Below are 15,142 nucleotides of genomic sequence, written 5' to 3' on the forward strand. Positions count from 1 at the left end.
TTTTTGTTTAGAACGATATTTTAAAAATCTTTTAAATCTAATTAGGACTGCTCCTGTATGGCTAAGATTGATAGTCAGCTGGTTGTACAGAGAGATAAAAATCAGAAAGGAGATGGGACACTTAGCTACAGGAAGATAAGAACCCCAATCCTGACACCTAAAACATCTACTCTAGATTGTGTTGCTGTTTAATTAAATCAATAGCTAGATATTTGCTGGGTCCACTGAGTACAAGCAGTGTGTCTCTTTGTGTTCAGTCTCTTTCCTGTCATTACCATCTTCAGGTTTCTATAGCTGTTCCAAAACTGCTGAGTTGAGCTTTCATTGTGACAGAAATTGCTCGTCAACATTGTTTCTCACATAGTTTTGCCTGGATCAGATTTCTAATCTGCTGACTCTTCAGAGAGTACACAATGGGATTCATTAGAGGGGGAACAAGAAGGAAGATATCAGCTATGACAACTCTAACAACTGAGGAAACATTTTTGGCAAAGCGGTGAAGGGTGGCCAAGGTGACAATAGGCACATAGAAGATGAACACAGCACAGATATGGGAGATGCAAGTGTTGAGGACCTTGAGGCGGCCTTTATGTGAGGCAATGCCCAGAACAATTTTTAAGATCAACATGTAAGATACAGAAATGCATACGAAGTACAATAAAGATGTAAGAGCTACAAACAGTCCATAGATGACATTGACCTTGTTGTCAGAACAGGCCAGCTTCACGACATCCTGGTGGAGGCAATAGGAGTGGGATAGAAGGATTTTCCTACAGAATTTCAGTCTCTTTAGAAGAAAGGGGAAAGGGAGAACAAACATAATACATAATGCAGCAAATAAGAGGCCAATTTTAGTGACTCTGGCACTGGTCAGGATGGAGATGTATCTGAGAGGACTGTAGATGGCTATCAAGCGATCGGTGGACATGACGAAAAGTACTGATGACTCCATAGCTGAGAATCCATGAATGAAGAACTCTTGGGCAAAGCAGGCATCAGGAGAAATTCCAGTGGCATTGAATAAGAAGATTCTCAGCATGGTTGGAAGGGAGGAGATAGACAGCTCTAGGTCAGAAAATGCTAGCATGGAGAGAAAATAATACATAGGCTCATGCAGAGAGGTCTCTGTTTTTATGAAAAAGAGGATGGTGCAGTTCCCCAAGATAGCAAGGAGGTACATGAAGCAAATGGGGATGGAGACCCAAATGTGAGCATGCTCCATCCCTGGAATCCCAATGAGAAAGAAGGTAGAGATTCCCACTTCCGAGGTATTAAGGAATGAATATGAGGAGATCATTTAATTTGTGTATAGGAATGTGAGGGCATCAGGATATGGCATGAATAGATTAGTTCAGTGTATGCTTTAAACACTGGTATAAATCTTGGGATTGCAGCTTTTTTGTATAAGAATTCTCAGACTAGGGGCGCCTGGGTGGCTCAGTGGGTTAAGCCTCTGCCTTCGGCTCAGGTCATAATCCCAGGGTCCTGGGATTGAGCCCCACATCGGGCTCTCTGCTCAGCAGCGAGCCTGCTTCCCCCTTTCTCTCTGCCTGCCTCTCTGCCTATTTGTGATCTCACTCTCTCTGTCAAATAAGAAAATAATAATAATAATAAAAGAATTCTTAGATTAAAACAATATATTTTAAACTATATCATTAGGAGTAATAGCATGACCCATATAGATAGGATATCAAGAGAAACAGGAATGCATGTTAATCTACACAATTAATTGCCAGCAGATAGATATTTTAAATGATTTTTCTGAGCTCATCATGCACGAAGGAAGCAGTAAATTTCACAACCTCTGTTTCTTATAGCAACTTTTTAAAAGATAGTCCAGCTTTTTAGTTTGAAGACTGTTTGGAAGAATACAGGCTCAAAGAAGGACATCACTTAATACAATTGCATTTGTAGTTATTTAATAGTATTAATTTTTAAAAACAACATTCTTTCAAAAAATGGGGCTAGCAAGGCTTAATAGCCACATCCTGAAAGAATGAAGGTAGACTCGTATCTTATATGTTGCATAAAAATTATCTAAAAATATATTATGGAGCTGAAAGAAAAAATAGTTAAAACAATGAAAGTCTTAGAAGAAAACTTAGGTACTAAGTTTTTGTCAATTGAGGTTGTATGCTCTGTGATATCATTGATGTTCTTTGTCCTCTTTTCTGGCTTCATAGGATTGTATATAAGAAGATATAATTTGATGCACACTGACACAACTAAATGAATGAAAAGTTATACCCTCAATATGGAGGCCACTATTTACAAATTAAATGATTAAATGAGATTTATACAAAAACTCATCTTCACACCATTACTTAAAATCCATGGACTCATAGTTTTTTGTTAGAATCATAAGACTGCTTTCTATTCATCATGAGAATGAAAATGTAAAGCAGATATTTAAAACTATGAAGAAGGATGCAGAGTTAGGACAGACTATGGAGAAAGTAACTCCCTGTGATCCTTCTTGCCTCCTTACTAATGCCCTCTGCAAACTCAGAGGTCTCTCATGTCTGCACACCAATAACTCAACCATTCAGCAAACATACCACCCCAGGCCCAGCCAGGTTCAAACACCTGGCTTTGAATTTCTCTGTGCTTGGTCCGTGATTCTGGCCTAGCACTTGACTGACTGTTATCATTTAGCAGGACTCTGGACTAATCCCATGCATTTACGGAATTGCTGGGCTTTTTAGAGGGCTAGAGTAATGGCATCCATCCTAACCACTCAGCAACCACAACCAGGCCGATACTGTGTGAATTTTTTTGCTTGAGCTGGTGCAAAGGCAACTGGTAGCTATGAACATCTGGAAGCTTACCAGTAAGTTGATAAGTTGTTGGAGCCACATGTCAGGGTAAGGAGGAAATGGAGATGGCATGTAGTCCCCAGAATTTCACCCCTAGGTAGGCACAACAGTCTATCTTGACCTGCAGAGTCTAGTCCTGCCTCCCTGTTTCTTTCCTGTTGGCCCAGAGAACATTGAGGGTTTTAGCTCACCAGGCTATACCCAGAGAAAAAGAAAACTCCCTGTAGGTGAAACCTCAAAGAGGACTGTAGCCCAGGAGAGTCATTCAACCCCTTGTAAATGAGAAGAACCAATCCTCTGAGCAAAACACCCCTTAAGCCTTCTTTGCTTCCTCTGGCAGAATACGCTCTTGTCTTCAAAGATCAAGAGCTTTATGGGAATAATCTCACAGTGTGTGACAACCACTGTCTCTTCCAGTGAACTTTACTCTCTTAAGCTTACACTTGTTTCCTTCTACAAATTGACAAATGTCTGAAAATTTAATTTTCATCTAGCATTTACAAAGATGGTAGATTTTCTTTAAGAAAGTGGATATGCATTTTATTTATTTATTTATTTAAATTCAATTAGTGTATCAGTTTTTTATATTATCATATAAATCATCAGTTTTTATGCTCAATGATTCTTTGGTTACCCAGTGCTTATCAATTCCCTTGCCCTCCTCAATGCCTATTGCCAAGTTATCCCATCCCCCCACCTATCTCTTTTGCTGCAACAAACTGAGGGTTGCAGAAATATGGTAGGTTTCAACTGCACTCAGGCTTCACTTTGGAATTTTATAAGCATAGAGATTTCTAGGCCTACTCCAGATTCACTGAATCTCTTTCCTTGATATCCATGGTATAAGGATAAGTTATTTCCCATGATTACTATGCTATATGTCAGTATTGTTTTCACTATAAAAATTATAGTTATTGATTTGTATACAATAGATAGAACATTCACTTTCCTTATGTATAGGATATATCACCATCCTTAAAGATTTTTTTTAAACTTTTTTTGGTAATTGTTTTATTATCTTGTTTTACATGTTATGGAAAACAACCAAATTTACTTGTCAGTTGCATTATATGTGTTATGAACTTTCATTAGAATTTTATATTTGAATAGTGTAAGTAAAATTAACAATGGCCATTTCAAGATTAATGTAACACTTTTACTTTAGCTTCAAGATCTTAAAACGATAGATGCTTTGTTAAGTCCCCCCCAAAATGGGTCTGTGATTAAAGGAGCAAGACTGATGTAAAGCGAAGGTTAAACAAAGCTTTATTCCATGCCAAGCATCAAGAATCAGACAGAACATTCGAGGACGCACCTCTTATAAGAGAGGGTGACCTTTCTTTGTTTCACAGACTAGCTTTTAAGGGCAAAGGCCATGCGGTTGGGCCTGGCCATGCACAGATGGCCAATGAAACTGTAATACATAAAGAAAGCTGCACAGTCATGCTAGGTGACCAATTGAATTACAATTTACCCTAGTAGACATTTGAACCAGCCTATCACCTTGGTCAGAATTGGTGCCCAAAAGGTGCCCCAAGGGGTGGGGCCCATACTCCTTGGTAACTAGGGAGACAGTACGCATCCCCCCACTGATCTGATGTCTCCACTTGGCCTGACCCACCCTTGTATTTGAGCTTTGTTACCTGGGGCTGGTTTCCGGGACTTGTTTGTTAGTAAGTCCCCTGGGGGAAGGGGAGCAGGGACAGTTTAAGGGTTAAACAATAAGGTTGTTGTTTAGCCTTAATGGAAGTCTCTTGTTAAATATGTCCTTACAGTTTTTTGTTTGATGCATTCATGAAAGCTGTGCAATTAGCAACAGGCCAGAATTTTGTCTTTAGTAGAAAAGGACCCAGCCAGAGCTTGTGCTTGTGGAAAAGGCCGGCACCAAGTACTTCAAACTTCAAAGAATAGACGATTAGGTAACTTCCAGATGATTCCAGTGGGTTGAGTGGTGATTTCCAGGACTGTTTTCAGTCAATAGATGATATCTTCATGAGACAGTTAGCCCAAGATCCAAAGAAACAAAAATTAAATGCATATGACTGAATGAACTAATGGTTAACATCCTAGTATGTTTGTTTGGAATATTGTTGATGTTATCTTATGTTCTATTTTCTGAATAAAGAGGATTTTTCTTTAAGATATTTCCAATCAATCTAATCCAGTAGATTCTGCTTTTGTAAAATGAAACATTTTGATGTTGTAGCTGATTGTCATTGAATACTCAGAGTTCAGCAATTCCCATTTAGTGTGTTTCTTTTTTTTTTAAAATATTTTATTTATTCATTTCACAGAGAGAGAGAGAGAGAGAGAGAGAAAGAGCACTAGCAAGGGGAATGACAGGCAGAGGAAAAGGGAGAAGCAGGCTGCCTGCCGAGCAGGGAGCTGGATGTGGGGCTGGGTCCCAGGATCCTGAGATCATGACCTGAGCCAAAGGCAGACACTCAATAGACTGAGCCACCCAGGCACCCTAAATGTGTTTTTTTTCATGACAATTTGTACTTGCTTAGGTCCGAAAGAACCTGTCTTCTCTTTACCTAGGATATACTTTGAAGAATTGGTTGCAACCAAGGCCTTTCCTAGAATGTCAAACTTGAAAATGTTGCTCATTTAATCAGGTATGACTAGTGACTTTTAGGGAACTATAATTGAATGTATAAAATACGTGCTGACAATTTACCTGTGAGGTAAATTAGCCTGTTTCTTAACATATAGGCATAGCTCTTAAAGCTGGCAAGGGAGGTCACATCCATGGCAGACCAGGATCCTGGCATGTTTTGGGGAGTCTGAGAAAAGAATATATTGCCCAAATGTATATATACCTGATGCAATAATTTGATGAAGACGATTTCTTAGTTGTAACTCCCTATCCTGGATATAGCATGTGGTAGCAGCTTTTGAATATCCAATCTGATTCTGTATAGAAATCTCCAGCACTGAAAACTTCAGAAGGCTCATTTGGTATATTACCATTCTTTTTGCATCTGTGTAAATAATGAGGTAAAATTGAGTGAAAACCTTATTTTGTGATCAAGAATAATCTTTCTTTGAAATTGTACTTTATTTAAAATGGGGGAGACTGTAGGGGAAAATCTGTGTTTCAGTGGAAAACTACATTGTTTAGAACACATTCTTATGGGTTATTTGATTCTGAGTATTGGGACTTGGAGTTTTCAATCCCTTTGAGCTATTTTCCAACTCTGAAAGTTTTAGATACTAATAGCAACCCAAGTATTTCATGTAAGTAGACCTGTAAATAAATTCTATCTGATAGATGGTCAATAGGCATGTGTCCCACGAAGTAGAAGAGACTGCACTCATTTGCAAATTAATGTCAATATTCCTGTCTATAAAGGTATCTTTTATACGGGGTCTCCTTTGAACTGGCTGTATCATTTGCCTGGTTCTTTCATTAAAAGTGAGTTTAATTTGGGGCCCCTGGATGGCTCAGTTGGTTAAGTATCCAACTCTTGATCTCAGTTCAGGTAATGACCTCAGGGTTATGAGTTCAAGCCCCACTCTGAGCTCCATGCTGGGCGTCGAGACTACAAAAAATGATGAATTAAATAGATCTCTAATGGCTGTTCATTTTATGTCTTTGAGAGAGCTGTAATTTTACCTTTTTTGAAAATTAGTCTTAATCAGGGTTTACATTCTTGCATGGGAGAAAGACAAATCATATACAGTATAATGAGTTAATGGCATTAGGTAGAACTCCCATAGAAACCTGGAAGACAGGAAACTTTCTATCCTGCATAACATAGACAGTGATATTTTAATGCTCAAGAAGGAAATATTGAAATAAATGAAATGGGCAAATGACTTAAATTCTCTTATGTTTTTGTAAACTCTGCATAGGTGTATATTTGTTTGTTTTATTGGTCTCATACATGTACATATTCCTGCCCATTTCAATTTTCATTCCTGAGAGCATAAGCATATTTCATAAAAGTGAAAACTATGAGTTAAAGAGGGCTACTTTAAATGAAGAGGAAATCCTCTATCATTTCTGATCAATATCCATGTAAATGTACACTGTTAATTCTCAAGTAAATGTATAGAATAACTTTAAGTACGATAATGGTAAGCATATATTATGCTCATAAGGCTGGTTAAAGCAAGCTGGGTGAAAATGGAACATTAGAATACATTTTATGTTTATTTATGAGCCCTAATCCGAAATCCTAAACCAATATATTTGTAAGACTGATTCTTCAATCTTAGTAAGCGTGTTGAAAGATGATATTGTAAAGCAATTAATATATGGTGTGATTCCTTACTGATTTGTTCTGCTTATTCTGTGTCATGTACTTATTGAGTTTTCAATGTGGTCTAGAATCCCTGTCAGCTATGTTTCTGACACAGCTTCCCTAAAACTGTATTTCTTATCTGCTGGCTTTTCACACCATATACAATGGGGTTCATCAATGGTGGTACCAATAGGAAAACAACAGCCATGAGGATCTTAATGATTGGGGGCCTATGTTTGGCAAAGCGGTAGATAACAGCTAGGGAGATAATGGGAACATAGAAAATTAGCACAGCACAGATGGGGGAAACACAGATATAGAGGACCTTGAGCCTTTGCTTCTGTAATGCTATGCTCAATACAGCTTTCAGTATCATCATGTAGGATATGAAAATAAATGTTAAGTCTAGGATGCCTGTGACAGCCACAAATAAGCCATAGATGACATAGATCTTGTTGTCAGAGCAGGCCAGCTTCATGACATCCTGATGGAGGCAGTAGGAATGGGAAAGGAAGTTCTTACAGTATCTTAGATGTTTTAGAGTGAAAGGGTAAGGGAGGATCAACAAAACATTTTTCAAAGAAAAAGCAAGTCCAATTTTGGTGACTCTGGCACTGGTCAGGATTGAGGTGTATCTCTGAGGGGGGCGATGGCAATAAAGCGATCAAGGGACATGATGAGAAGAATTGCTGACTCCATAGCTGAGAATTTATGAACGAAAACCTCCTGGGCAAAGCAGGCATCGGGGGAAATTCCTGGAGCATTGAACAAGAATATCCTTATCATGGTAGGGAGAGTAGAGAGGGACAGTCCTAGGTCAGAGAGAGCCAATATGGAAAGAAAGTAGTACATGGGTTCATGCAAAGATGGCTCTGATTTTATGAAAATCAGAATGGTACAGTTCCCCAGGATGGCAATGAGGTACATGAAGCAAATAGGGATGGAGACCCAAATGTTGGCACGTGCCATCCCTGGGATCCCAATCAAGTAGAAGGTAGAGATTTCAATTTCAGAGGTGTTGAAGGTGGACATGCCTGGTAGATGAGGGAATCAAGATGAAAGGCTTGGGAGAGGCTCAGACGCCTGACTCTATCCAGTTGCAGTCATAGAGATCTTTATGAATCCAAGTGATATGCACATAATTCTTAATTATAAGCCTAAATGGAGAAAGATAGGGAAAGAAGTCATCAATATCCAACTGAAAACAAAAACTGAGAGAAAAGGAAAACAAATTCATATCAAAATGGAATCTTATAACAGATACAAGTTATAATAGGTATAAGTTCTATAAAAGGGCTGATTTGTCAATTAAGATAATTATACATGTGAGAACTTTTCCAATTTGAGAACTTGATACTTTCACTTTTTAATGTAAATATTTTAATGTAAATATTATAACTTACATACTGTTAAAATTTCAATTAATTTACATAAAATTCAGAGACAATAGAGGAATACTGCAGATTTTTGTTATAGAAGCCCATACGATCCTGTCTGTGCCGGCCATTCTCTTTTTGTATCCTCCTTTCCTACCATGATCCCTGAGTGCCTCATCATCTTCTTTTGCCCCCTTAACCATGTATGCACTTCTGTAAAGAAATCCTTCAGTAGACACTCCTCAACTGACTTCCTCGTGTGCATCTATATCTTGCTGGCACATGTTCTCTCATTCCCTTTTCTTAGGATCTTCTTCTCTTGTCTTTAGGCTCTTCTTATTATCACTGATGTTCTGCAGTGCCGCATGCAATACACAGGTGGAGATCATAATGAACTTACTCTGCTTGTAACATTTTAAATCTGAAAAGTTATGTATTTTTTTAAAATTTTGAATATCTTCTGCCATTATAATTTTCGACATTGCCTATTAACCAATTTATCTAGCTAGAACATGTTGAACCTTCTCAATTTAACTTCCTAGTTAGATTACTTCATAACTTCAAACTCTTCATTTATTTTTGTTGCTTTTTTGTTGTTGTTGTTGTTGAATTTTGATGCATTCTTCAGTAGTACTCTTATTTACTAATTCTGTTTTCATTTGTGGCTGGTCTGAAATGTATTCTACTACTGAGTTTTATTTCATTACTCTATTTTTCCTTTCCAATTTATATTTTTATTTTCAATTTATATCTACCTATGCCCTCATAATTTTTCATTAATTTTATTGTTATTATGCTGCCTTCAAGTTTTGAGGATCTTAAGCATGCTTGCTTCAAAACTCCTTTTAAATTGTTTTAATTTTTCTTTTTTCATCAGTGAGTATTGAAATTGTAGTTTCTTTATCAGTGTTAGTCTTCATATATGTTTTAGAATTTTACTTGTAATCTCAACTTGAGTGAAAATTTCCTTGTTCATTTGATGATTTATTTTGTTTATGCCCCATGATTAGATGTAGTGGTTGACCCTTCCTTCCTTGTTTGTCAAATGTTCTTTTTATAATGGTAAAAGGATATTGCTCCAAATGAGAGCTGAGTACAGTTTTGCCCTTCCCATTCCCACCCACCAACACTCACCAACTATCTCAAGACTTGGCTTGTTATGGGGAGTAGACTTGGGTTGTGACAACACCTATTTCCACTCCCCATATGGATTAACAGCTTCATGTACCAAGCAGGGTAACTTATATTGGTCCCTTGTCAAATACAGAGCGCTATCATGCTGAGTCCCATGCAGGTGCTGAGCTGCCAATCACCCATATGCTTCTAGACCAGCAGCCACATAGGTCTGTGGATTCAACTTCAACACAATTATATGTTTTTACAGGGCATCTCATTATCTATCTATCCTCATCATCTAAGTATCTGTTATCTATCTATCATGTATTTTCTATCTATTTGTCTATCTAAGGAGCATGACAACCATCTTTTTATTATATTTATATTTTATTTATTATTACTGCATGTTTGGCATAAAGTACAAATTGACATACCTGATACAGCTTACCACATGTTGAAAAAAATTCTCCATCAAAACTTCAATACAGCTTAAAAAATATAACCTATTAGATCTTATGTTCAGGAAAAGTTGATTTTTTTTTAGAATAGTTTGATCATGTGCTTTTTGGAAATAATGAGCTAATCTAATTTATTTAATAACACACTAGAGCTAATTGCAGGCTTCTTCATCAATCTTTGTCCTGAGGAATTTCAAAATGTCTCTCAGATCTGAACTATTTAGGCCATTTCTTAGTACTTACATTCTTTGTTTTTTTTTTTTTTTTTTTAAGATTTTATTTATTTATTTGACAGAGGGAGATCACAAATAAGCAGAGAGGCAGGCAGAGAGAGAGAGAAGAGGAAGCAGGCTCCTCACTGAGCAGAGAGCCCGATGTGGGGCTCGATCCCGGGACCCTGAGATCATGACCTGAGCCGAAGGCAGAGGCTTTAACCCACTGAGCCACCCAGGCACCCCAGTACTTCCATTCTTATCTTTATGTACATCTTCAACCATTTTGTCATTATTGTGTCATGATGTAAAACTCAAAAACTCATGTTTTCTTTTTTTTTTCTTAACTATTTCTTTTCTGCAATTTGTCTATTCTACGATCTCAAACATCAATCACTGTAATCCACCCTCAGTTCTTTCTGGGTTGTTTTGCTTCTTAAACTTTCATTGCCTTCTGGATGGATTTTCTGGACTGAACCCCACCTCCAATTTCTTATATGTACTTTCCTCTGCCCAAACTACTTCCATCTTTGGGTTGACTGTAAACATTTTAGTGACATTTATTCCCCTCAAAAATGAGATGTTTAGAAGATAGACAATTAGAGAAATGCATACGAAGTTTTGGATTATATAATAAATGATATTATATTTCTCCCAAATTTCGTAGGTTGTTGAAAACTTGGAATTGTTTTTTGACATATAGTTCTCTTAATGTAATAAAAAATTATTTATTGATAAATTAAGAAAAAGGAAGTAATAACTTTTTCAATGAGCACATTATTTATTCTTCACTATCAACCTCTACTTCTCCAAAACTTATATATATGTGTGTGTGTGTGTGTGTATATCTATATCTATATAGATACATATATCTATATAGATATATCTTTAGAAAATGCTATACTGGGGCTCTTGGGTGTTTCAGTGGGTTAAGCATCTGCCTTCAGCTCAGGTCATGATCCCAGGGGTCCTGGGACCCAGCTGTACACTGGGCTCCCTGCTTAGTGGGGAGCTTGCTTCTCCCTCTTCCACTGCCCTGCTTGTGTGCGTGCTCTCTCCTTCTGTCAAATAAATAAATAAAATCTTAAAAAAAAATTCAATGAGATGATATATTTAAAAACAATACATACCTCTCTGGAAGGGCCATTTTATTTGCCTTAAAGTGTAGCATTTTTAGAGAGTCTGCAGGAAAATAAAACACTGTGCAGGAACATTTCCAGTATGTTATTTCCATCTCAGAAGGGCCTACCCAACCCAATTCTGTGCTTTGCAAAAATGTAAAAAATACAGTTTAAGGAACAGACACAGATGTCCTTAAAGGATGAAGTTTAAATAAAGTTTACTATTTGTATGGAAGTTGTTAAATAAGGTTGTTTGTCATGTTATTTAAGTTAAAGGTAGAGCGATGTTTAATGTAGTCAGGATGGTGTCCTTGGAACAGCTTCAGATGCTAAGCATATTCTAAAACTGAAGCAGGCATTAAACAGAAAAATCATGATAGCTTGCCAGGGGAAAATGGTACGTATCTTAATGTTATTGATTGATAAGATCATGAGGGTTTTTAGGTACTTACCAAGGTGTTGGCCACTGCATTTATACTTCAAGGTTAAAAAGGAAATGAATGCAGGATGAAGCCACCCCAATCCTGGTTGTTAGGCACAAGGTTATTCAGGACAGTCTGATTCCAGTCCTTCTACCAGGCTTCTCTTTTAGCATAACAAAGGCCTCTGGGGATGAGAACTCAGGAAACTATCCAGAAGGAATAAGTCCTTAAATGAATTAATTCAAGCAGTGTTCAGCTGAATTCCCATTATGCATATGAATTAGCCATTTATGTTTAATGCCCTAGGAGACTTGCCCTAGGAGACCTCTCTCATTGCATCAAGCAAAATTGATTCTTCTGTCACCTGCAATTACAGAGTCTATGTGGAAGACATACAGACCCCTCTTTGGGAGGAGTGTCACATTTTGTTTTTCAATGTCCTTATATTCGTGTCTATAATTAGGTTTTCATATTCAGTTTTGCTACTGCTGATAAATGCAATTTGTACCTTGTAAAAGAAATGATATTGGTGTTCTTATTTGTTTTTAGAAGCCAGCCAAGTATGCTCTTTAAAAAAAATTCTATTAGTTTGTGGGAGTGCCTTTTATATTAAAGAATATAGTCATCTATTGTGATGTGTATGCAAATAGTTTTTCCCCTTAGGTCACAGGTACTTGTCTTTGTTAGTGACAGTGTCTAGGCTGGGTTCTCTTTGAATCAAACACTGAGGTAAATATTTGGATGCAGAGTTTATTTGGAGAGTGCTAGGAGGTTAAAAGCCTGTGGGGAAAGAATGAAATAGAACCAATGTGGAATTAGTTATTCTTACTATTTTTGTCCTTAAATTTGTATTCTGGTGTTAAAAGTGATTTATACACTACCATTACCGTATTCTGTTTCTCTTTATATTTATCTTCAGCAGTGAGTTTTTTTATATGTAAGATTAGTGAAGTATTTTACTTAACTTTTTTACTTGTTTAATGTCCTCTTTTTCAAATTGAAGAACTCTTTGAAGTTCTTCTGATGGAGCAGAAGGCTGGCTGAGGACAAAGCAAAAGACTGACACCTAGCAATCTCCCCCTTACCCCCACCACTCCTGGGTGGGACAAATGTGACATTCTTTAAGAATGTCCCAACTATCTTAATGTTAATGGCTTGCTAAAAGGGAAAAACCACCTTTACCCCAGCAAGGCCTCTGGTAGCAGGGTCTCTGGTATCCAGTATCTTTGGAGGTCCTCTTTTAGCATATGAAAGTTTTATTGAAACCTCCCTTTTCCTTACTTCCCCTACCCCCATGGTACATAACCTGTCATCCCTCACAACCAGGGACAGCAGCTCTTCCTGCCCAGGGGTCCTGTCCCTGTGCTTTAATAAACAACCATTTTGCACCAAAGATGTCACAAGAATTCTTTCTTGGTCATCGGCTCCGGACCTCACCTCACAGAACCTCACGTATATTCTAGAACTTCATCACTTCTACTTAAACTTCAACTTGGAAAACTTGTACTTCAACTTGAAGTTTTTCAACTTGAACAACTTGAAACAATTCTTAGAAGGCAGATTTAGTGGTGACAAACTCTTAGTTCTTGTTTGGGAAAGTCTTTACCTCTCTTTCATTCTTAAAGGACAGATTTTCTGGACAAAGCATTCTAGCTTGAAGTTTTGTCTTGTCTCTCTCTCTCAGTACTTAGAATATAAGCTCCTACTCTCTCCTAGCCTGTATGGTGAGAAATCTGATAATCTTATAGCGGCTGTCTTGTATAATAATAATTCAAAAAAAATAATAATAATAATTCATTTTTTCTTGCTGTTTTAAAATTTTCTCTTTGTGTTTGACTTTTGATAATTTAATTATAATGTATCTCAATGTAAACTTCTTTGGGTTTAATGTACTTATGGTTCTTTGGGATTCATGAATCTGAATGTCAGTAACTTTTTTAGATTTGAGAAGTTCAGCCATTATATCTAAAAAAGCTTTCTGCCCCTTTCATCCTAGGACTTTTATAGTATCTATATTGCTTCTTTGTAGTGTTGTATAACTCTTTCAGGACTTTTCCACTATTTTCACACTTTTCTTTTTCTTTTTGTTCCTCTAATTGCATAATTTCAAATAACTTCTCTTTGAATTCCCTCACAGAGTCAGAAACAGTCTGCTGTTGAAGCTCTTTATTGAATTTTCAGCTCAGTAATTGTATTCTTCAGCCACAGGATTTCTCTTTGATTCTTTTCTTATGGTGTCTATTTCTTTAGTGAATTTCTTTTTGTTCTTGTATTATTTTACTGCTTTTGTTTAATTGTCTGTGTTCTTTTATAGCTAACTGAGTTTCTTTAAGATGATTATTTTTAATTCTCTTTCAAGCAGTTCATGGATCTTCATTTCTTTATGGTTAGCTACTGGTGCTTTACTGGTTTCCTATGCTGGTATCATGTTTGCTTGATTTTTCATGATTCATGTAGCCTTACATTGGTGTCTGTGTATTTTAAGAAGCTGTCACCTCCTCTGGTCTTTATAGACTAGTTTTGGTAGGTAAAGGTTTTCTGCCAGGTCCCTGGACAGTTAGGACCGCCTCTGGGATTTTGGTTGAGTGGGGCTAGAGCCAGGTTATAAGACTGCTTCTGAGTCCAGTCATGTTTATGGTTCATGGCCCTTTTACTAGGGTTGTGGACAGGCATAATTCCTTCTAGATCCTTAGCCAGCCAGGAGTGCCTGAGACCATGCATGAACAGGGTTGGAGCCACATCACTGAGCTTTCTCAGAGTCTGTGGTCAGTCTGTTTGGTGAAGCATGTGCAATTTTTATAACACAAAGATGTGTGTGTTTGTGTATATGGATGTATATGTGCACGCACGGACGTATGTGTGTATATATTTGTAGGTAAAAATTGCAGGTTTTGGCAGTTAAAGCTCTCCAAATCTGGGAAAATTGTTTAACTCTCTGAGTTTTAATTCCCTAATCCATAAAATAGGGTTAAATGATCTAATTGATATAAATAGCTTGTGACATTTAACAATTAGTAGAAGTTGGCTGCTCTTATTATTGTGGTTATTTTTTGATAATTATACTGTAAGGGCCTATTCAGCCAGAGCGGCCCCACCCCAGTTGAACTGCCATTTTGTTGTTTAACCCTTAAACTGTCCCTGCCCCCCTTCCCCAGGGGACTTACTTAAAAACAAGTCCCGGAAACCAGTCCCAGGTAACAAAGCCCAAATACAAGGGGGGGTCAGGCCAGGTGGAGACATCCAATCAGTAGGGGGGTGCATACCTTACCACCTTTTAGGCGCCAATTCTGACCAAGGTGATAGGCTGGTTCAAATATCTACTAGGGTAAATTGTAATTCAATTGGTCACTTATGTGTGACCTAATATGACT

At 37.4% G+C, this 15,142-nt stretch overlaps 2 protein-coding genes across 2 annotated transcripts; both read right to left on the reverse strand.

The window, feature by feature from the left end:
- Positions 1–343: 343 nt before the first annotated feature.
- On the reverse strand, positions 344–1,297 carry LOC116864853 (olfactory receptor 51A7-like). Its single transcript, XM_032852671.1, has one exon. The coding sequence runs from the start codon at positions 1,295–1,297 to the stop codon at positions 344–346; it is 954 nt and encodes a 317-aa protein (XP_032708562.1).
- Positions 1,298–7,160: 5,863 nt separating this feature from the next.
- LOC116864854 (olfactory receptor 51A4-like) lies at positions 7,161–8,098 on the reverse strand. Its single transcript, XM_032852672.1, is given in 2 exon segments — positions 7,161–7,717; positions 7,720–8,098. Coding segments are annotated over 2 exon segments (936 nt in total).
- Positions 8,099–15,142: the final 7,044 nt, after the last annotated feature.

This window comes from Lontra canadensis, unplaced genomic scaffold (genome assembly GCF_010015895.1).
Source record: "Lontra canadensis isolate GAN:19392208 unplaced genomic scaffold, GSC_riverotter_1.0 scaffold7, whole genome shotgun sequence".
Taxonomy (NCBI): Eukaryota; Metazoa; Chordata; class Mammalia; order Carnivora; family Mustelidae; genus Lontra; species Lontra canadensis.